This window comes from Leptosomus discolor, chromosome 5 (assembly GCF_034619465.1).
Source record: "Leptosomus discolor isolate bLepDis1 chromosome 5, bLepDis1.hap2, whole genome shotgun sequence".
Taxonomy (NCBI): domain Eukaryota; kingdom Metazoa; phylum Chordata; class Aves; order Leptosomiformes; family Leptosomidae; genus Leptosomus; species Leptosomus discolor.
In genome coordinates this window covers 23,077,826-23,101,783 of record NC_141395.1, presented here as the reverse complement: position 1 = coordinate 23,101,783, position 23,958 = coordinate 23,077,826, and the positions used below count along the sequence as shown (strand labels likewise).

The 23,958-nt window shown below is 36.9% G+C and overlaps 1 protein-coding gene across 1 annotated transcript; it reads left to right on the top strand.

Moving 5' to 3' along the window:
- Nucleotides 1-419: 419 nt before the first annotated feature.
- METTL8 (methyltransferase 8, tRNA N3-cytidine) lies at nucleotides 420-18,542 on the top strand. Its single transcript, XM_009952911.1, has 9 exons — nucleotides 420-568; nucleotides 4,966-5,057; nucleotides 9,771-10,162; nucleotides 10,706-10,755; nucleotides 13,242-13,305; nucleotides 13,638-13,777; nucleotides 16,926-17,032; nucleotides 17,127-17,192; nucleotides 18,352-18,542. The coding sequence occupies exons 1-9, from the start codon at nucleotides 429-431 to the stop codon at nucleotides 18,540-18,542; spliced, it is 1,242 nt and encodes a 413-aa protein (XP_009951213.1). The 5' UTR covers nucleotides 420-428.
- The last annotated feature ends 5,416 nt before the right edge of the window (nucleotides 18,543-23,958 follow it).

Sequence of the window (23,958 nt, the reverse complement as noted above, 5' to 3'; positions counted from 1 at the left end):
CGGTAACCTAGTGAGTGGGGTGAAAAATGTCAATCTTAATGACAGTATGTACCCTCTAGAACAAGTGGTTCTTTGCTGATCACTTCTTGCTTGTCTTCTTAAAGGTACAATGTCAAACTTGGTTTGTTGTTTTACTGTGTATTTCTTTTTTGGTTTTTGCATCCCTGCCTGATATGATACCAAATAATTTATCTCTGGACTGGTTTCATTTCAGTAGCCTACTTTGGGATTATTTGGGCTTTCAGCACGCTGAAGGGATGTTGCTATTTTCTAAAAAGCATTTAAATTGGTATTATAGTAAAAGTTTATTACTAAAGTTGATATTGATGTTTGATTATTTGACCAGTTTCTCATGTAAGTGACATAAACAATTAAGTTGCAGCAAAACTGTAATTTGAGTTAACTGTATTTTCAGGTCTCTGAACAAAATGAATTTCATTACAAGGCTTTCTGCTTTATGTCTGAGGCAAAGCAAGATGCAGCAGAGGCACCAAAGTTGTAGACCAGCTGTTCCACTCGGATCACGGATTTTAACTGATCCTTCCAAGGTTTTTGAGCATAACATGTGGTGAGATGTTTCTTCAGGGCTGATTTTTGTATATTTTGTATATTATTTACTATGGTGAATAATGTATGTGTGTGTATATATAACAATGGACTGCCAGAATAGATGTTGAAAGGTAGTGCTAGAGAGAACTTGAGACTCTCACAGATAACCTGACAGTTAATGAGTTCTCTGTGATTTGCGTAAATAGCTGCTGAGCAAGTAGTTAGTCATGGAATGAAAGGCAAAATATTGTTATAGATCAGTAATGAATTATGAGACAGAAAGTGGAGATAAGTAGTCCAAGTGTAGATTAAGTAGTCCATGGCAGAAAGTTACTAATTAGGTACAATAATGTTGCATGGTGGATTAGTGCTGTATTCTAAAATTGACAACATTTCAAAACGAACATGTAAATTACTTGTATTCTTCTAAGGGAGTACTGAAGATGCTACAGATAGTTCAGCAGGAGTTTCCATGCAATGCACAATTGTCAAAAAAGGTAAATTGAATCTTAACATAAATCAGAGATAGCAGAGAAAACATTAACATGTAAACATGAATAAGAATTGCCCTGATGCAGCAGTACATCTCTATCTCTGAAAGCTATTTTTATGGTTAATGATGGCTCAGAAAAGAGTGAGAATGCTAGTCAACACAGTGGGAAAACTGAGATTGAAAAGGATAGGATTTTTGACCTTGGAATGGAGATGAATACAAAACAGGAAGTGATACAGGAAGTGTTAGAAGGATAGGGGAATATCTGAATCTATTTAGATAGTAGAAGAATATCTATGTAAGATATTCGGAAGATGGGGAATTCTTATTCCTGTAGGTCATAACTTTAGAATAAGGAATATTTGATTAAAAGAGAAGTGGGGAATTTAGAAGCTAACAAGAAATTATTTCCTATAATTTTAAAATATATTTTTTAATTCTGCCACATACCATTTTTGAGAGCAAGGATTTAGCAAAATTAGAAAAGTGAGCGGAGGTGGCTAATGATAACCAATGGGTAACATAACGTAGGAGTAATAGATTACAAGTTTCAGGGTTTAAGCTTACTTCATAAAAGTAATCTGCAATTCTTACACCTTCCTCAGAGATGTACCCTGCTGGCAACTCTAAGAGAAGTTATTGGACAAGCTTTTGTTCCGAAATGAAGTTTTCAGCTTGCTGTGTTTTTAAAAAATACTATTCTTTTTAATAGTCCATTTTATTTGTTAATTGGTGCATTTTACTTTTTAACCTAAATGATTTCAAAAGTTTCTCAAATAAAATTCTGATGAATAAAGAGGTCTTAAGAGAAGAATATGACACACAAGATAGTCTTCCGGTTAATACACTAATATCTTCATTACTCTTTTTAGTCTCCAAATTTGGGCTAACTCCTGATGTAAGATATGCAAATAGATCTGTCACCTATTACTGTTTTTTAAACTAAATGTCCCCAAGCCATGGTGCTGAACACCTTAAGGCCAAATCTGGATTTATCTCTACTTCTGTAGTTCCTTGCTCAAAGAATCTGGAAGCTGGCTGGTTATTATGTTAAAAGAGTGTAAAGTTTATCTCTGTGTTTCATAAATCTACATGTGGTGTAGTTCTTAAGCATCTTGCAGACTCAGGACCTCCTGCTAGGTGGAAAAATCCTTAACTTGTGTTCATGCCCATTCAATGTAGGCTATATAGTCTAAATAGGAAAAGATTTTAAGAAAAAGGCCACCCTTTTTCTGTAGCATTGTACCTCGACAAAACTCAGTTTTGTTTCATTTTTTCATTTCCTTCCAAATACTGATCATGTGTAGCTTCAGTTTTTCTTGCTAGCATTTGGTGACAGTCTAATACAGTGTTTCAAATTGTGATGCGCGTGGTTGGGATGGGTTGTGACGATGGGACTGAAAGGAACAGAACAGAGTTGTTCAGAAAGTGAATCTGCAGATGAATCCACATAGCTCACAGGGGAAAACAGTTGGAGCAGAGACGGCAGGGAAGTTGCAATGGTCTTGATAAATCAATAACCTGGCTATGAAGTGAGGGGTGGTCCTTCTATCTGAAGCTGTCCAAATCAGCAGGGTTCTTGCTAGGGAGATAAGGGGGATCAGGCTGAGTGGTGGTTGAGCTAAATAAGTCATGCAGGGTGAGCATAAGAGATATATTTTCCCTAGCGTTGATGTATAAGGATTCATGTCCTTTTGTTTTCCACTCATCATCTTTGGTACTTCATAAAATGGCATCCTTCTTTTTGCTTGTGTGTGATTTGGCATGGAGCCAAGAGCTGCTGCCATTCCGGCTAGGAATACTAAGCAAATTAAATTTGGGAGCTAATGTTTTAGATATTTGCTGTGGTGCTTTTCTGTCATTTCGAGAGAGAAGTAATGAACGATGCTAAACATTGGAGCAAAAAATGTCTGCTTCTATTCAGGTCAGTAATTGGCACAGTTTTCACATGCTAGTTTTCAGAAATAATTAAAACCTATGTTAGCAAACAAGTTAATGGAAAAGGGATAAATTGAATAACCCGAACTGAAAGTAGCTTTGCTTGACATAACATCAGGCCTACTCATGTTAATAGTTCCTGCTGTTGTTAAAATGGATAGCTTGCTTTGCTGCTGTCAGTGTTCAGCTTAAAACACTTCTTTATTTAAACACTTCTGTGCTTGCAATTCTTCTGTATCCTGTGTTCCTGCCAGCTTGTATTGCTGAAGGAGCTGCCTCATTTGAAGCATCCAAACTATGTAAATAGTTTGCGTAAGAACTATGCTATGTCCCATCTTTTGCAGATTTTGGTCAAGAAATGCTTCTCCAGTCCTGTTGTTTGGGGTCTTCCATATAGAAATTCCTAGGAAGGAGCCAGGAGATCATTCTTCAGCTTTATGAATTTCCAAGGAGGGGCAAAAGGAAAAAAAAAAGTTGTTCATGAAGATGGAGGACTTCAGGCACCTATAGTATTGTGTATAGAGCCCTTAAAGGCTCTGACAGACACACAATGGTGGATTAAAATTGATTGGCTAAAGGTTATACCGCAGCAACTCATACAATCAGCCCTTGTGACAACTCTTATTGCCATATGAATAGTACTTGGTTTCGGTGTGCTAGAATAGGCAAGGTCGAAAATGGTGATAGCAGCAAGGGAAGCAAGTCTTTCCATGAGGATGGTTGCCTAGTAATGCTTCGGTTGTTCACTTTTATTCCACTACAGCGTGTCTGTCAGACCCTTGACACTGCACAGGAACATTTGGTATACAAACAAATACAGGAAGGGGAGAGGCAACCTGCTGGGGACAATAATGAGAAATATTTTAGTAGAGATGCGGAAATCAAGTCTGAGGCAAGCAGACAAATACATACCAATTAGTCTCTCACGATTAACAGAAGAGGAACAGTGAAGGTCTAAGAATTAAATTACCTGTATGTCACCAAGCATGGAACAGGAAGATGCTCGTTAGCTTTTAGAGACAATGAACTCTCTTCAAGTTGGCACCTTGTTCCTTTTCCCATAGTAACCAATGGAATTTTGGTCATAGGCTTGCAGTTAATTGATTTCAGTAGGATTAGGATCTAATAGATTACTTGAATTATATTATTGAATTTAATGTGATTTCTAAAACTCTTCGGACTGGACGATTTGGAGGGACAGCTGATTTGCTTTAAAAGCTTCCAGCAGCACATTTTTGGGCACTCCCTGTTGTGGCCTGATCCAAACAGAATCTGCAGGGAAGGCACTTTAATCATCAGGGCTTGGTTTGATTCTGTGACCATTTAGTGGATTAATATAACATTTAGTTAACCACTTCACACAAATATGGATAGCATAGACTCTGGAACCATTGCAGCACTGCTTGTCTTTTCTTAGGAATGTACCATTCTCCTCTTTTTTTAAATGTTTCCTGTCTCTGTTCCCCAAATAAGTAAAATCCTGTTCACTGGTTCCACTTGAATAGGTGGATTATGCTCACTGTTTCAGGAGCAGCTGATTCCTTTGCTAAATGACCTTTGTTCCTCATCATAAACATGAGTAATGTGAGAAGTTTCTTGCATCAGGGTATTTGTTGATAGGTCTATTATTATATCCAGCTAAACACAATTGCAATGGGACACTCAAAATACGTTCCTATAAATGCACTCAATTCACAAGATATATGTTAATCCTATTATTAAGAAAAAAAATGCATACCACTTCAGCTTCTCTGCAGTTGGAAGATTTTTCTTAATCACTTGAGTTTTACCCAACTAGTAATTAATTTTTATCTATCATAGACTGAAACTTAGTTTTTAACTGTCAGTCCGCTTGTGGTCATTTGCTTGCATTCAAAAAGAAAATGTGTTTCATGCAGTGTAGCTAATTAGTGAATGTTTTCCTTGGGAAAAAAAGAGTATGGAAAATCCTATTTAAGGGCTGGTTCTTCAACTGCCTTTTGCAGGGACCACATGCAGTGGTCAGAAGAAGAAGAGGAGAATGCCAAGGAAAAAGTGGCAGAGAACTCACTTGTGAAAGTCCAATGGGAAGACCAAGGTAACAAATTCATAATGTCTTAAAAAATCCTATTTTAATGCTATTTATTAAAGCGTTTAAAGATGCTTTAAAACCCAGGAACACTTTTTATTTCTACAGTCTCTTGTCTAAATTAGTTGGGTGTTGGTTTTTTTTCCTTTGTTGCCTCAAAAGATTGTCTCAAAGTGTGTTTTTTCTAGCAGCTCTGTTATTTATTTGAACAATTTGCATTTGGGGGGGCAATAAGCCCTATGTAAAGCAAGTACATGAGTATGGTGCAGTTGCAAGTTCTGGCTCCTTTTGCAGTTCTTCAGAATAAAACTCCTACTACACAGGATTGATACTTCATCAAAGGGAATGAACTGGCAGCCCGCTAGGGTGCTGGGGATGAAAGTCCCCATGTACAATGCTCAAATGCTTTTTAATGATTTGTGGAGTGTTTAGGGAGCTAGTGTTTGTACATTGCATTGTATGTCAAGTGCCATGAAAGTTGCACTGGTCCCAGCTGGTCCCAGCTTGCTGCCTTGGCCAGGCTGGGCTGGGAGTGCTTCAGGAAACTGTGTGTTCACTTTGTGTAGAAGGTGTTCCAATACGTCATGCAGAGTCTACTCTGTAAATAATTATGGAATTTCATGTGTATCTTCAGAGGGGAAACAATGTATTCTGCATTTCCGAAGAGTGATGGCTCTAGGATCAAACTGGCAAATTAACTCTAGATTAAACTCAAGGATAGTTATGTATGCTAAAGCTGGAGTATGAACTTGATAGTAACATAGAAGACTGGCTTCTTAATTTGTTTCTTTATTAGAAAGATATTCTGAAAACAATTGCTTAGATGTCCTAGGCCTCAGTTTACTTAGCATGTCTTGAACCTGTCAAATTAGATAGTGTCATTATGATTCTGTGCTCAGTTTCATTGATGTAACTAGGGCAAATATTGAAGTTTATTTGAATTAGCTGTGAATGTGTCTTGGATTGTGTGCCTTTCATCACTTTGAATGCTCTGGGATTGTCCTCCTGCTCTTTTCTGTTACCTCTCTCATTATTTGTCTAAATACAAGAGTATGTTTGCTTTTCAAAGATGACATCTAATATTTTCATTTGGTTTGTATAAAAAGTTGAAAAAGAGCTCATAATTGAAAAGCAAGCTGTGTAACCGTGTGGCTCATGGAACCTTTCATTCTTCATCTACAATCAATTAGAACTTACTTTGTGCTGGTGAGAAATGGAATAATCAGGCATTTGTCTATTGCCAAGAATCCAAGGACATTTCCCATCAATGCCCCTCTGTTTTGAACTTGAATAGGTGAGCATTGCTGATAGTGTTCCTTCAGAAAGCTTCAGCTTCGTTCAGCAAATGGAAATACATTTTGGCCTATTTGTGTGAACAATGAACTAGACTGAAGCTAACGAGCAGGTTACTTTGGGGCCTCAGAAACTACAGTAAGGGGAAGACAAGACAGACTTCAACAATACTATTATATCACTAAAATAGAATAATTCTGGTGAACCTCGTTAAAACAAGAGAAGTTAAACTGAATGAACTCATGATACTACCTTTAGGAATTTGATTTACTTATTAGCATATCCATTTTTTTCTCAGGCATGCTGGCTAGTGGATGAAAGCTTCTGTTAAGGAGGAAAATCAGTTGACTATGTAAGGGATTTGTTTGTCTCAAAAGGTTGTACATTTATTAGTTTTGTCATTTCTACATGCTTTGGAAAATTTACTAGTCAGGCTACTTAAATATACAAAACGAAAAAGAAAAATTGTAATAGTAATTCATGCATGGTTATTACACACTAGTGCAGGAGTGACCAGTGAAAAGAATGGAAAGTGAAGTGTTCTGTTACTTGAACCTGTGTAATAGTATACTAATACAATTTGAAAGGCTGACTTTAGCCATTGCTTTCCTTCAATTCTGAAATCTGGAAAACTTGGTGGGAATTTAAGTATGAGGGTTCTGAGCAGACTTGTAGAAGAGTAGTGACTATAACAAGGGGTGATGATGATTTAAGAACCTTTTGAGTAGAAGGTTTGTTTTTTATACTAAAGCTGAGCAATCTGTGAATGTGCAACACTTGAAATCTGGTGTATATGACGTCAGTCAACAATGCAATTACATTATAAAACAAGTCTGTACTATTACTCTGCGTGGCTGGGTCTTGCCCTTTAATAATACAATTGGATGTATTAAATGTTAAATTTAAAAAACTATGCAGATTTCTAGGACAAGGCATTCTGCCACCTCCTTGCCACTTCCCACTGCCTGTCTGTGCATCTAATGATAATTCTCAGCCTTGTTTATCTCTGAAAAGCTGTAGCAATTTAGGAAATAGTATGTTAAGATTTAAATGAGAGCAGTAGGAGAAATGCACCATATATTTACTCTGCACATTTATATTAAAAGAATTCATGGGTCAATGTAAGTGAGTATGGACAAAATGAAAAAGGTAACACATTACATGATGTACACTTGGCAAGAGACATCAAAGGTAACAAGAAACAGTTCTGTAAATGCTTTGGGAATGAGGGGAGGGAAAAAAAAAAACAAGAGAAAGATTTGGTTTGGTACTTAGGAGGGATAAGGAAGGGAAAACCATCAACAAAAGAGACATTGAAAAAGCTGTAATTCTTATCTTTTTATCAGCCTTCTTTTGAAAGGGGGTTAGCTGCAGTCCAGTGGCTAGCACAATTAGTGCTACTGAGGAGGAAAGATCTTGTTCTCGTACGGAGAAAGAATAGGTTACAAAGTACATCCACAGACTACATGGATGACTGGGAAAGCAGAAAAGAAAATATTTACTTTTTTTAAAAAATGGGGGTGGGAAAAGAGAAGAGTCAGAGAATTAGTTTAAATTCCTGGAAAAATACTGGAAAAGATAATCCAGAGCTTGGAGACACTGTGTTTGGAAGAACAAAGGAGATAAATACTGGCCAACAAATATTTTTCAAGAATGAATCATGTAAAATCAAGCTAATTTCCTTCTTTGAGAAGGTTACAAGCCTTGGGGATAAGGAAAAAACTGCAGATGTCCTGAAATTTATCCTTAGTCAGGCTTCTGACTTGCTTTACTTGACATTTTCATAAGCAAGTTAGGCAAGCGAGAGCTAATGAAACTGCTTTTGGGTGAATGAATGCCTAGAGAGATCCTTTCAGGATGGAAGGCTCTGCTGGGCAGAGAAGCATTTTGTTCCATGTCCAGCTCTGCTTGGTATTTTCATTAGTGACCTCAGGAAATGGGAGACTTGAAGATGATATTAAGTGAAGAGATGTTTCAAGTGTGGTGAAGGACAGGATTGGGATTCAGAAAGATCTGGACAAATGGAAAAAAGGGATCTGTAAAATAAATTTGCTAAAAATAAATGCAGAATACTTTGCTTAGGAATAATTCCTTGAAAAAAATACTAGGTTCTGGAACAATTGGCAAGGTAGTAATTTTGCACAAGAAGATCTGAGTGTTGTGGTGAATCACTAGCTGAATCAGCAGTGACATGCTGTTGCAGAATGGCAAGCTGGGGGTTATAAACAGGATTACAGCTTGTAAGCCTTGTCAAATATTCCTTTTGCTCTGCATTGGTAATGCCTTTACCAGAATACAGCACCAAAAAGTAGTAAATCAATTGGAGAGATTCTAGAGAAGAAAAATGAAAAATGATCAGATGGAAAAAAGAAGAGAGTTAGGTTTAGACAATCTAGAAAAGAGATTGCTTATGGGAGACATAGTAAAAGACTTCAAGTAAGTAAATAGGTGTTGCAAAGACAAGTGAGTAATCTTTGCTTTACCTGCTTGGTTAATGGGATGAGAATTACTGGACTTAAATTGCAATCAGGAAATTTCAGGTTGGGTAGTGGAAAAGGTTTCTAACTGTATGGGTGGTGAAGGACTGTAATACAGTACTGAAGAAAGTTTTCAAACCAATATAAAAGGTGGTATTTCGAGAACAAGTTGGACAAATTTCTGTGGAGAAGGTGTATGAATTCCCTGACTGGGTGAAATCCCTTCTAGTCCTATTCTTTGACATTCTAACATTCAGTTAGAACATTTTGTGAATTGAAAGTTAACACAAAGGTCTATTGTAAGACTCTCTGAAGTGTTTTGAAAGTAAGAAAGCTAATATGTTGCTTCTGACTGTATTGTTTTCTGCCAAAACTGCGTTGTTAAATGGTTAAGGGTGAATTACTGTCTATGAGCTATACAGTAGCATATCACTGCAGTTCACAGAACTGGATTTCTAATTGATGTGGGTTTTTTTTGGGAGATGACTGGCTACCAACAAATTTGCAGTTTTTCATGGAGTTTCATAAATTGTTAAATTAATTTCAATTTAGTATTTCTTAAATAGGAAAAACATGGAGAACATTTAATTTAAAAGATGCATTGCTTTTTTAATTTGAGACATGAAAGCTTGTCTAAGAAACTTACGATTGCATATTTTGGTGATGCTGTTCTATTATATCACTGCGTTTTTTAAAAAAAAAAAAAAAAGATGGTGCAGAAAGCCTGTCTGCCCCATTCTAAGTGACACAACATCTAATTAAATCCTCATGGGAGTTATTTTGAGCACAGATTAAGATAAGACCCAAATCCATATGTGTTTCTTTAAATGTGTACAATGTGGGAAACTATGGATTTTTAAACTGTAATTTTAGGGTCCAAATTCCATGTTGCTTTACAGTATTTTGTAGCAAAGCTCATATTTAACAAGTTTGTGTTTTGTTTTAATTTCAGATAAATATGAGAGAGAAGCCAGTAAATATTGGAATGAATTTTACAAGACTCATAAAAATAACTTTTTCAAAGATCGCAATTGGCTGTTTCTGGAGTTTCCAGAAATTCTTCCAGAAAAAAGGAGAGAAGAGTTGAGAACAGAAGAAAGATCTTCAGAACATGCAAAAATAAATAGTACCATCAGTTTTTCACACAAAAATGAAATGATTGAGGAAGGAGAAAAATACTGGAAGAAAAATTATGGAGGTTGTTCTACTTCTGTACAAGGATATGTATATAATAAAAACCAAGCAAAATCTCTTCCTGACGATCCTCAGGGTAAAAACTGTGGAGAACAACTTGGCAGGCTAGAATCCTTCCCTGGTAGTGATGCCACTTACAGAGTATTAGAGGTAATGCACTACAAACATTCTACCCATCATATACAATTCCATTTAATTGCTCAAGAGCCTGATAAAGACACTCAGTAAGTATCAAGAAAGTAAACATTTAGAATTTGATGTGCTATATTCATTTATGGCAGAAACTCTCAGAGAAACCTATAATCTGGGCTTTGCTTTCCTTTTAAAGTTTCTCCCAAATCAGAATTTAGATGGTCAGACTCCGTTTTCACTGGAAGTTGGGTTTCTAATTTCCCGAGGAAAGTTTTGTCCTAAAGTGCAAGCACTTAACCATTCTTGCCAAATGGTGAATTTGGACAAGCCTATTGCATTTTCCTATGCAGTTTGAGAGATGGTTTCTTGCTTAACTTTAGAAAGACATTGAGGAGAAATGTGGTGATAGAAGTGATTTGAGAATTGTGGTATGAGCTGTTTATACCTTTTCTGTCCAACATACTTTCAAGTTTGTTGGGTCCTACCTACCAACTAATTCAAGACAAAAATAAAAAAAAAAATTTGCTCATTTATTTTAACTTTCTGTTTTTCTGATTTTAGGTTGGTTGTGGTGCTGGAAACAGTGTCTTTCCAATTTTGAAAGTTCTATGGTATGTCGTGCTAGATTTTCAACTATGAAAGTTCTATTCTCGTCATCTTCATTTTCTTCAAATATCGGTGCTAGACCAGTGCTGCAGGAAGTGATGAGTGGACTGTTTTACAGCCCTGAAATTCCACTTGCTTGTAGACCACAGATAATCTTGGTAGCATCAGTACAAGATACTCCTCATACTGGTCAACCCTATTCTTGGGAGGACCATAGTTGCTGACAAAATTTGTCTTCAAATGCATTCAGACTGATTTCTTGTAGTTAATTGCAGGCAGGTGAAATATTCTCTTGTCTTATATGTCATTGTAAAGCTGATAGATATCTCTTCAAAAGGCCAAAATCAGAGACAGTAGATAATGGCATGTGATCTACTGGTAGGAAGTTGTATTATTTTCAAATTTGGCTGTCATATTGCTTCAGGTTTTAGTGTCGAGGAAGGCACAAGTCTTGTATTGCATTACTTAATTCCCTGAAACATCTTAATCCACTTAGCTTCCAGTTTTAGAAAAAGCTGTTACAACATCATGTCCTCCCTTCCTTGTAGGCAGGAAGGTTTTATTAGAAAGGCTGTTTATGTATCAAAGGTTGAAATAGATTTCTTGTTATTCATGCCTCCAAGAGCTTGAGTGTGGCACAGTTCATTATTCTATAAATGAATTCTGATTGCTAACAAAATACAAAAATACTCCATTTTGCAGATATGGAAACAGAGAGCAGGAGGAACTGAGTGATGCACCAGGGTCATACATGAAAACCATTAGTGTTAGCAGTGCATCTTCATCCCAAAACAAATGCTTTGCTTTAGGCAGTGTATATATACAAAAAAATGGGAGCCCTTTTTCATATGAAAAGTTTGGAAAGTAACACTATACAGGGAAAAGATATCCTGTGGCTGTATTAAAAAAGATGAAACAAACTTTTGTGTTTTTGTCACAGGAGGAATTAGTCATAGGTTGGCGTTTCTGATAATTAAGAATCCATTCATTAGGTATTTTACCTGGAGATCTCTATTCTCATGCAAATCCTTCAGTCAATCACATTGGTTGATACATTGAACAACTCACACGTTTGTCTTGTGTAAGACCTGATGGAAACATCTCTTATCTCTTAGCAGGCCTGGCTTTATAGCACACTTGGTTTTACTCTGAATTTAATAATATAAAAGTTGCCTTTTGTGTGCATATAAAAAGAAGACAGTATCAAGTATGAGTGTACCCTCGCTACAAAAATATTTTCCACTTAGTTTTGTAATGTAACTTTTAAAATGCTTCCCCCTGCCCACCTTAAAATTTAAATTACTGCTTTTTAATACAATGCATCATGAAATCACCATCCAGATCAAGCTGTGTCTTTGTTTTAAGTTGACTTTCTACATAGCTCCTATTCTGTTCTAAAAAAATGGAAATTATATCCTAACAAGTCAATTAGGTAATCAGCTTAACCTTTCCCAAGGGACTGGCTGGGTCCAAAGCCTGGCTGTTTGTCTTCATCCATGATAAATATCTAAATTCACCAACTCTCATGGTGGGCAGAGAGCTGATAAAGTTTTGCTCAGCAACGAGGATGGAATATATTTTGTTCCACAAGGGTTCTCCTGTTGAGCCCTCAGAGAGAGGTCACTAACTCAGCTGTGTATAATGTCAGATCTTATAGGCACTGCTGGAGTTTATTGATTCCCTTTCTAAAGAAACCATCTGTCAAAAATCTCAAATATTTTTTTAAGAGGGATTAATTGATCATGAGTTGAACATGAGGTCATCCCTCAGTAGGTTTTAAGAGGCTTGCTCAGTTTCTCTTAAATGAGTTTTTTGGAGGTGAAAAAAGTTTCTCCCTAGAGCTACTAGTATCTGATGAATGGTATGAGGAAATGTGAAGCTGCCTTAGTCTTGGATGGGAAAGGAAGGGAAAATGGTGCTACAGGAAATTCCTATTCATCTTGACTTAAAAACCAAAGGGAATAATGGAGGGAAACAACCAATACTGCTCAAGGTAATCAAAAGCACAGCAAGTTGGCACATGGGAACCCAAACCTCTGCAGAACTGTGGATGACTTTTGCAACACCATACCCCTGCCCACATCATATTGCTGATTAAACTGCATACATGGGCTACTGATAGAGACTTACTACAGTGCTTCTGTAAGAAAATGTGACCTATTAATGTGCATTTATGTAATACAACACCAGGACATTGTCATCAATCCTGACAGCCCTCTGTGACCTTCTTTCTTTTCCTTTTCACTTCCTCCCTGACAAGGCTATAATTCTCCTTTTTATACTAACTGCCTGTTGGTATTCTTCTGAATTTGTCTGCCCTATTGGTTCATTACAACCGATGTGGCTTTCCATGTGCCAGACATCAATAGGGTATGCTTGATCAAATCTGTGGAGAACCCCGAAGGGCTCTCTGTAGTTCCATGAGCACCGATGTAGACTTTCATCTTTTACAATAGTAATTTTTTAACTGATGTTGGTTTTGTTTTCCTAGCAATATACCTGGAACCTTTCTATACTGTTGTGATTTTGCTTCAGGAGCAGTGGAGCTGGTGAAGGTAATTCATATGCTCATTTTAGGGTACCTTACAAGCCTGTAATTCAGGAGGCTGCCAGGAAGCCATCTTCATGAAAAAGAATGTGATGGCTTTGACAACTTTTAACTGAAGTTTTCAATATTCCAAAGAACAAAGTCTTACTCTATGCAGAGAGGAATGAATACCATCAGTGAGCTTGCTTCTCAGCTTGAGTAAGATACCAGACAGAATAGGCTTTTATATGAGATGTTTTACAATGCTGAATAATTGAAGAAAAAAAGTTTCTTGAGTCACAGTAAATGTATTAACTACTACTGTTCTCTCTGTGCCTCTTTTCATCTTTTTCCTGACAGTCACATTCGTCCTACAATTCAGCCTGGTGTTCTGCCTTTGTTCATGATGTGTGTGATGATGCTTTACCCTATCCTTTTCCAGATGAGATCCTGGATGTCATTCTCCTTGTCTTTGTGCTCTCTACTATTCATCCTGACAGGTAAATGGAGACTAAAGGGTGAAGCAAATGGGTTAAATCTCTTTTATCACTGGAGGTTTTCAAGAATAGCAAAAGAAGATGATGAATCTTTAATTTATTATTTAGTAAGCTATGATATGTATAAAACAAGGTATTTAAAATGCTGTTTCCCATTTTCAGGCTTCAAGAGAAAAGCTGGTCAGGCTAATTGATTAGTGAGCCTCCTATCTTCATCAAAATACAAGGGGTATATTGTAACTAAATATATCCCTATTAAAAGTGACAGTGATCCAAGAAAATTACAAATTAAAAAACCAGACCACTAGTCTTACAGAAGGAAATTATTTTTAGTGATCAAAACCAAACATTTGTAATTTAACACCTTACAGAATTTTGATGAAGACAGGTTGCTGATTTAGCTACACACAAAATTGTGAATGCATTTTGGTTTAAAAGGCCTGCACGTAAGCATTTGTAACTTGTTTGGAGTAAGAAAGCTTGATCTAATTTTCATGCATATTGTTATGTTGAATGCTGTTAGCCTTGTTATTAATGCCTCTCAATGTCTAATGAACTGAACTTTATGACTGTTAAGGCTGGCTAATTGTGAAAATGCCCTTTTTTAATAGGAAAAATGCAAAAGAGGGCATGTAAATTAAACTCCTTGACTCTTACTTTAACTAGATCATATGAAGGGGAATACATGTATGGTAAAACATTTATTACTTTAAGAATGTCATTAAAATGGGTTTGGCAAACAGAACAGTATTTGCCTTAGTCTGAGAACTGTTTCCCTGCCTCCCTGCCTAAGTTATTAATGATTAGCTTTACAGAAAAATCTTTCCCATATAGGATATTGCTCCTTCCTGTTAGTTCAGAGATGAGCACATGAGTCATGCAAAGTCTGGGGCCAGATTTTAAAAACAATTCAAGCAGTAGATTTCAGATCTCTGTAGCTGCGGTGATGCTGCCAGGAAGAAACTGGACAATAGAGACGCATTCATTCGATCGCTTTGCCTGTAGAAGCAGTAATCAGATGTTCTGTCAGAATTTCTGTGAATCCTTTCCTATTAGTCATTTGAGAATGTGTTTTTGTTGGTTTTGGTGGTTTTTTTTTTTTCCCCACCTTATATCAGCATCTAAAGGCTGACACGGATGCATTTATGTGTGTGTGTATACACACATAAAGATTTCCGTGTAATTATCTGTGTTGCAAGACCTGCTTTCCAAAGATTTGTTAGTCATTACTGTCATCTCATAGAATTAAAATGACTGCATAAGGGCGAAGGTAATCCAGATCCATCTTGCTCAGTATACATATTTTCTAGAAACTTTGAAAGTGAGAAATGAAGAAGAAAACCAAGAGAATGATGATGCAGAACTTAGGTACTTTGGAGACCTGAAAAATAGACATGAGAGGGATGCATTTGTATTCAGCATAATTGTTACTTAGTGATTTCTCTTCAGGCTATTATGTTTAGTTTTTGATAATTGCTACTCTTGTACCCCATTTTTAATGCACTTCAATTCTGCTAGAAGTCCCCTCGAAAAGCTGGTTGCAGAATTTGAAGGGTATTAAACTTTCTTCAAGCTATATAATTAATGTGACCTAGGCCTATGGCATGAGATTTCTCGAAGCGCTTTTACTTTTTGTGCATATACATTTTTTTCTATGTGCACAAAACTTCTGTTTGTATAGGCAAAGTCTGTAATTCTGTGCACAACTACTTGTCTTGAACAGTCTCTTATTCTTAGGTGGTGTTGCCTTTTCTGTATGTGGCAACACACTTGGTTGCCTGTGGTGAGCATGAGCAAAGAGGACAACTTTTAAAGCACTTGGCTTCCTCTAAGGGAATGCCGTCCTTAAAAAGCATACACGGCTTTTTGGTTTTGTTTGTTTGTTTGGAGATATGATATTATTTTCTGACAAACTGCTTCCTACTTCTGTCCCTTAAAAATCAAGGTAAGATGCCTGCACTGCAGTTGTATAAGGGCCAAATTACATTATTGTGTGAGTTGTGACATTCTTGGGGTAGTGTCACCTGAGAGACAGGGATGGTGTAAGGATGCTCCCTTGGTACACAGTTATGGTATGATGATTTTATATAGTTAAGTAGGACTTAATCTTCTTTAGCTCTTTTCAGATACAGCACCCTACCTTTCTTTTGCTATTTATTTAGCATTCTCTCTGGCTCCACACATTCTATGTGACCTATCCTCTTCCTTGTGGGAGAAAGGGTTGAGTTAGCCAAGTGGACTTTTCTACCTTGCAGCCTGCCAGGTGCAGACTGCCTTTTGTGGTCTTTCATGAGTGTAGAAAACCTGAGTCCTTCACTTTATTCTGAAAGAGTGAGGCAAACCCAAGCCATTATTCATTAGTAATGTATTTTGCAGAGCAATGCAAGTTACTTGTAACAAGCTCAAAGGTAAGGTTAAAAAGTAAGAATGAAGATGCTCTGGTCTAGTGAAGGGGGAAAGAGTACTGTGTATGGTACTTATTCGTATTGTACGTACAGCAGGCTGGTGTAATCTTGATAAGTAACAGCTGATGTTAGATACCACCAAGATTCACAAACTTGACAGGATTTTGGAGGGTGCAGACTCTAACTAGCAATATCTCCAGATGGAGTTCTGCCAGATTCCTCTCCTGAGGTACTACTCAGATTCTTCTTTCCATGCTCAACCAATAGGTGTGGAGATACTGATTTTGTGTGTATGGTCAGTACCTCCATAAAGAAATCAGGTAAGTGTTTGGGTTTTTTTGTCTGCCTTCCAGGCCCTTGATTTTGCTATATACAGCAAGAAGGCTTAGGCTAGCTCACCAGTGCACATAGCTAACTCTTCATTCATTGTTTGTCATACATCTGCCTGACCCATGTGGCCCATATACTCAAAACCTGTGTTTTAATCCATCCTTGAGATTCTGTTGAAGTGAAGGAAAAAGACTCCTTTTCTCTTTCCAGTTTGTATTCTCTTACAGTTCCTTTTATTTTTTTAGTTTAGAGGCTTTTTTGTAAAGAGTTCTTCCTATTCACTAGTGCTGGCCTTTTTGTAGTAAATATAGACACATCTGCTCACTGTAGTTTTGGAAATCTGTGTATATTCCAAGCATCTAGAAAAAAACCACTTACGTCTGCAAATTTCACCGGTATCCCATCTATTTTCTAAGGATGCAAGGGGTTGTATATAGGTTGGCTAAACTACTGAAACCTGGAGGACTGTTGTTATTTCGAGACTATGGAAGATACGATACAGCTCAACTTCGTTTTAAAAAAGGTAATTCCTGAATGCTTTTGTAGTTCACTGTTCATTTTTAACTCTTTTTGAAAAAAAGTGACATGTTGTTTTCATTACTGCTCTAATTTCTTAGGTCATTGCTTGTCAGAAAATTTTTATGTACGAGGTGATGGAACCAGAGTATATTTCTTCACCAAAGGTATGAAATGGTATAGTTTTATAGAAAGGGTTGAGTGTCTGTCAAGATGATTTGGGTTATAAAAGCTCATCTTAGAACAGACATTTAAGGAAGATTTTATTGGCTTTTTTTGAATTCTCTGCTTTTACAAAGCCCAAAGCTAACTGTTGTAAGAAACTAATTCCCTTTACGTGTACACTTGTTGCATCTGGGGTCCTGCAAGATTGCTTGCAGACATCACTGGAAATTTCTCTTTGTCTGAGTGTCTTGTATCTAATGGTGCACTCAAATTCTGTTATTCAAAGATGTACTTGATTTCTTCCTTAAAATTGAGATAAACATGCATGGAAGGACAGTTGGTAGCAGTGCTCTGATATTTTGTTCTGATGTGTTGGTGAATCTTAGCTGTGAGGCTACTCCTTCTGCATGAGCTAAACTTAAATTCCTGATTATGGATACTATTGCTCTTTGCCTGTCCACTCAATTGGTTCTGTTGGCAGTCAGCTTAGATTGGTATAGTTTAGCCCAGCTGCTGGAAATTGTGACAGTGAGCATCACAATACTTTTTTTTCTTTTTTTTTTTTTTTTTCTTTTTATCCTCTGCTATCTAGACTGTAAGCAATAGAGATGGATCAGGATTTATCCAGGCCTGAGTAATTTTAGAAGTGAGAAGGAGGATCTCGGACATGTGTGGGAAATCACCTGAATTCAAAGAGCCTTCTCAGTTTTTAAGGTCTTGTTTTGTGCTTACTCATGACAAAGAAGTTTAAAGTTTTCCAGTGGTGACTGACAAGAAGGAGTTAATGACGTTGGCATTAATGTGTGGATTGTCATTTGGCAGGTGAAATAGCTTTATCTCAATACTATGCGAACAGTGACCAGTTGGCAAGCATATGTTTTCCAACTCTGGCATACTGAACGCTCTGAAGAAAGGGGCTCCGTGAATGCCATGAATAATAACCGATGTGGTTTGGGCCTCAACGTAACATTTTTTACCATAATATAAATTGAGAGCTGTGAAAATTAATTTCTAACAAAAGACTTATAGGCAGTTTCCTTGATCTTTCAAATCACAAAACAGATTTAGTTCCATCTTTGGTTGAACTGCAGGTTATTAATTACTACGTTCTACAAATGTCTTTTCTTTTTTATTACAATAATTCTTCATATGAAAAAATAGATGAGGTATGGAACATGTTCAACTTGGCTGGATTAACTGAAGTACAGAATTTAGTTGATCGGCGATTGCAAGTAAACAGGAAGAAGAAAGTGAAAATGCAGCGAGTTTGGATACAAAGCAAGTTCCAAAAGCCATTGCTGCTGTCTCTGAATAATCCTGAAGAAATCACTGAAAGGCACCCTTACAGATAATTGTACCATGAACTGCAGAAACTGAAGCTAATTTGAGTACGTGTATTTCCTGTAAATCTTGTGTTAGCTATTGAAAAGGAGAACTATATTGAACTGAGAACATTTCTCTGATTTTTTTTGTAAATGTATGTGTGAAAATAATCTGGAAAAAACAAAAAGGCATTTCTGACTTCTGCTTTATATGCAATAGAGAAATATGCATTAGTCTAGTCATAACTGTGACCAGGTGCTATTTTACTTCCTTAAATATGAATAGTCAGTAAGTATAAGCATGTATCTTGTTCCTGTTGAAATTCACAATATGTAAAAGTTTTAGACTGAAGCATAATTCTTTCAGAGATTTAGAGAAACAATATCTGTTCTCACTGTCACTACAAGCTGTTCTGTGTTAATTTCTGAGTCATGTCTCTTTTAACCACTGTGTGTCTTGCAACTGTATTTCCTCTTTGAGGGGAAATTTCTTGGTGCATAACTAATGAAGACAAAATCTCTTTCTCATTTGCATGTAAGCTATCATTTCATACTAACTGCATGTGATATACATAGTTATCAGATTAGTTAGTGATTGGTGTCCACCACTGACTGATGTACTCCTCTGAAGTCTCCACTTTTTGTCTACATGCACATCAGGAACATGCCAAACTCAAGTTTCTGTAACAGCTTAGTGACACATACGTTATATTTAAAGTGCTGTGGGTTGTAAACTGAACATCATGTAGAAAAGAATTAGCAAAATGCCAAAACAGTGCTGAAAACAAATAATTAACATTCACCTGGATAAATACAAGCATTATTTTTATGATATGTCAGATATGCTAGAGAAAGGAGCAAAAAGAGTAGCCCAGAGTACATTTTATTAATATTGTTATGGGGTAATGTAATCCCACTAAAATGGCAATCTATATGGGAGCTGAGATACTTTTGTCGTTTACAGAGAAAGGCTGCTTTGTTAGGGCTTCAGACTGAGAAAGACATGATGTTTTTGTATAGACCCTATGGGGAGGCAGTAAAAGGACAGGATTATGCTGGTATATCAAGTACTTTAAAGAAGAAAATCAAAATGCAAACACTGTGTTCAGATGCAGACCATGATACTGAGGCTGTTGAGCTAGTATTTAAAGATGTCACTTCTGCGATTTAAATGTGACTTTACATTCACTTAGCCACAAGGAGGAGAGGATAAGAAGCAGGTGAACGGATAAAATAAATCCCTTAATTCAACAAGGATATACAATGCATGTAATCTGTAACATGCATGCAGTTTTGAGTGCCATTAATATAGTGACACTCTCAAAATCTCTTTTCTTGCTTTTGTTTTAGTCTGAAGGGTAAGCATGTCACGGCTGACAACCCATTTTTTTCAAATTGTTAGTTGCTAAGCTAAGTAGAACCAATTGTCTTCTGGAGAAAAATAAATTATCTAGATTTAAATGCTAAGTATCTTCATCCCCTTTGACAAGATGAGGGACTTGCTTAATTTCCGTAAACCCAGACCTGTTTCAAGAATGAGGTGCAATAAGGGGTCTTTGAAGGTAGGATCTGATCCTGCATTTCTGGTGTATTCTAAACTCCCATTAAAGTAAGATACTGTCTTATGGATTAAGTGGTTTAGGATGCTTTGGTTATCAATGGCCCTATTGTAACCTGCAATAAAACTCCTATGGTATAAATCAAAGGTTAAAACATAGCTGTGTTTCGTCAAGCCCTAAGTCATAAGTGACTGTTGCATCTGCATGGGAAATGTAAATAAATATCTGCTTATATTTTAATTAAGTTGCTACCCTGTGCTGTTAATTGTGACCTCTGAGTGTGCATAGCTCTTAGTCTAGTACAAAGCATTTTCAGCTGTGGAATTTTCCAGGGAAGTGATGGTAATGATAAGCTCTTGAGCATCATGCAGTCTTATTCATGTGTGTGATGTAGATTTTCCATGTGTAGAGGCTAATGAAATGTTTGCTTTGGCTTTCACACTTGATGCGTTGATTCTAGCAGGATTTTAATATACTATGTTGTTAGTTTAACAAAAATGTGACATCAGAAGGAACGAAACCCTGAATTCTTGTATGGCCTTGAGCAAAACTGGCTGTTTCTCTTCCACACCTTGCAGCGTAAGTATTGGCTGCTGCTTTTAGAATAATGGTGCCTGTTTTAGAAGTAATAAGATCAGCTACGATTTCTAGTGTAGAATATACACTGTAGAGTGAATGGTAAGTAGTTTGAACAGTTATGAGATTATTAGAAGATGAAATAGACAAAGACATCATTCCCAGTAAGAACTTTTGAATCTGAGTAGGACTTTCTGTATTTTGGTTTCGTGACATTACAGTTTTCAAAAAGCTTAATCAAGGACATGTTTTTAAAATATTTCCAAATTATCTGTATTAGTTGGGAAAACTAATATTACAATATTGGCAAAAGAAAGGCATGTATAACTACTGAAATAAAAGAAAGGAGATGCAGACAACTATATAGGAAATGCAGTTTAAAATGGCTTATTGTTAGTTAATTTCTGGGGGAAAGAAAAATTAGGGTATTGCAAACAAAATGTGCCAGTACATACAAAAAGGTGGTAAGTTTCACTTTTGAAATCTGAAGTTACTTCTTTAATCAGATATAAACCTGAAATCTCTAGTTATATAAATTGATAGAAGTATATATTCTAAATATTAAACATTTTAACCTTTAATTGCAAATGGGGTTTTTTTGTTTGTTTTGTTCAGCATGACTTCCTATTCTGGTAAAGCAGACTTGTGAATGTATACAAATGGCAATTAAAGAAAGATAATCTTGTTAAAATTGAGCTTTGGCTTCATTGACTTTGGCTTGCTTTATCAATAGTGTGTACATTTTGCCCATCTCTACTGGTATTGCATTGCACTTATCTACAGGGATACATGAGAATTGTATTTACTGGTTTAGACCTTGCTTAGTTTTTAAGCAAGTACAAGACAGCTATAAAATAGTGTCCAACCTTTTTTCCTACACTAATTCTGAAGTATCTAGTCAATAACAATTAACTTGTATAAAAATGTTTGGGTTTTTTTTCCAGCAAAACCAAGGCAAGTGCTTGTGCCATATCTACAAATCCGCTGAATCTGAAGAGGATGACCAAAATGCAGGGCAGACGGGGAGACAGCAGGAACTCTTAGTGACACAAGGGAAAAGTTTCTTGTATTGGAAACTGCTGTTCCTGTTTTGTGTTTTGCTTGCGACTTGCCTAATCTGCAGATTCTGCTGTTCAATAGTGACTAAAATTGCTGTTCAATAATGACCATCCTGAAATTTGTATTGAAACACCAGTGGAAACCCCTTAACATAAATTTTGCTACTTCATTTTGATTTGTGGTGTGATCTTTATTCGCTGCTCCAGTGTACTCTCTGATCTGTTGACATATGCCTCATTTCCCCTTTTTCTTGTGCATAGTAGACAATTAAGCCGTTTCCACAGGAGCTCTATATACAAACATTTGCAGTAAAGTTTTCTGGCTGGGTTCTTTCTAAGATTGAAGCAAGACAGTTTTGTTTCCTTCTGTAGAGAACAGATTGCTTTTTCTTTTTGTGTGAATGCAATGGGTTGTATAGATGCTAAGTTAGTATAGTGGTATTGACTGTATTTTTTAATTATTTTAAGCCAGGTATGCCTTAGGGTATGCTGTTTGTAATGGCAGTGGTAATAGTAGACAGTTCATACATAAACGATTTCTTCTTCATAGACTGTTTTCATAATGGGTGGTTGCACAACCTTGGAAATAAACCATATATACATATTATAAAAATATTAAACATTGCTGCTGTTAATAAAGCAGGTCACTTTGCCTTTCAGTATCTGTAAACTTCTCTCCATGTTTAAAACAAAGATTATACATGAAGGCTGCTTTCTTGTATCAGTTATGTGCCAGTTGCCCTCCTTTTGAGAATCAGCTGGAAATTGGACAAGTCTAAGTCTGCTAAACGCCATTATAGTTAGGATCTAGTCAGTAAGAACTACATGGGTTGCTGTGGGCATCTTAGCAGGTTCTTTGTTGTACCTGCTGGTCCAGGCATTTAGGTCATGCCTGGACTGGGCTTTGAGCTGAGAAAGGAACTTCTCTGTCCAGTGACCATCCTCCACCTTTGGCTAGTACTAAGCAACTAAAAGAAGAACTTGCCTGATTTGAAAGCAAGAGCCAAACAGGCAGGAGGGGAGGAAGATGAAGATACAGCTCAAAGGCAGACAAGATGTCATGGGTTAGGGTTTGGCCGGCCACTAATGAATGACAGATGCTCTCTATTGACCTCTCTCCATCCCCAGAAGGGAGAGGGAGAGAGGCTTATGGATTGGAAAAGAAAACTAAAACGGCTTTAATGAAACAAAGCAATAGTAAGAAAAGATAAATAATATTAATAAGAAAATAATAAAATATATACAAATATACACAAAACTAATACCAAACCCCTCTGATGACAATATGTCGCCACTAATACTGCAGGGCTGGCACTGGGTAAGTCCCAGGCTGAACTGGGCAGCAGATAGGATGCAGGGCCTGAATTCAGGAATGCACGGATCAGGATCACAGAAGAATGGATGGAGTCCTCCTTGGATGTTAGCCATTGAAGAAGAGCAACTTAACCCTCGTGATGCCTCAGCTTTATACTGAATATGACGTGTATGGGATGGAATATTTAGCTGGTCAGTTTTGGGTCACCTGTCTGGCTTGCTCCTCCCTGCAGGTGCAACTGTTCTCTTCTCTCTGATCCTTTTTCACTTCTGGCACCTCAATACGAGACAGAATTTAGCAGTGACCTTTGGTTGCTTATAGAAGCAAGTATAAGCAAGAGCCTTTCTGCATACCATTCCTTGGCATTAACTATAAACATCAAGTCTTATCACTGTTAGGAGCAGTCACTGTCTAGAAAAACATGCTACTGTTTTTCAGATAGTGCCGTTATTTAGAAAAGACTTAATTGAAAAGTATAATCACTGAACAGAATTAGTTCTGTTTTAGCTCAAACCAGGTCACAAGAGAAGGAGTGAGTGTTTCCTCTGGGAACTGGAGTAAGAAGGAAGCTTGGGTGGACTGTCAAAGCAAGAAGAATAAAATGCAGAACTGACCGGGGAACTGAGGAGCAGAACACCATGGCTACCATATAGGGAGAAGATGTATAACAGAAGACAATGTGACAGGGTGGGGACATTGGGCCTAGAAATGAGTGAAATTAAATGGAGGAGGCAAGAAGAAAAAGGAGACTGATCTGTCACAGAAATAGGGTGAAACCTGGGTAAACAAGGAAGTTGGGTAAGGATTGGAGGTGGAAAGGCCTATCTTCAAAGTCTTTTTCTCCCAAGTGGTACTGTGTTTTCACATTTTAGTGGAATATTATAGGCTTTGTCTTTCATCCATATGTGCACCGTGTATTTCAATTTATTACAAAGATG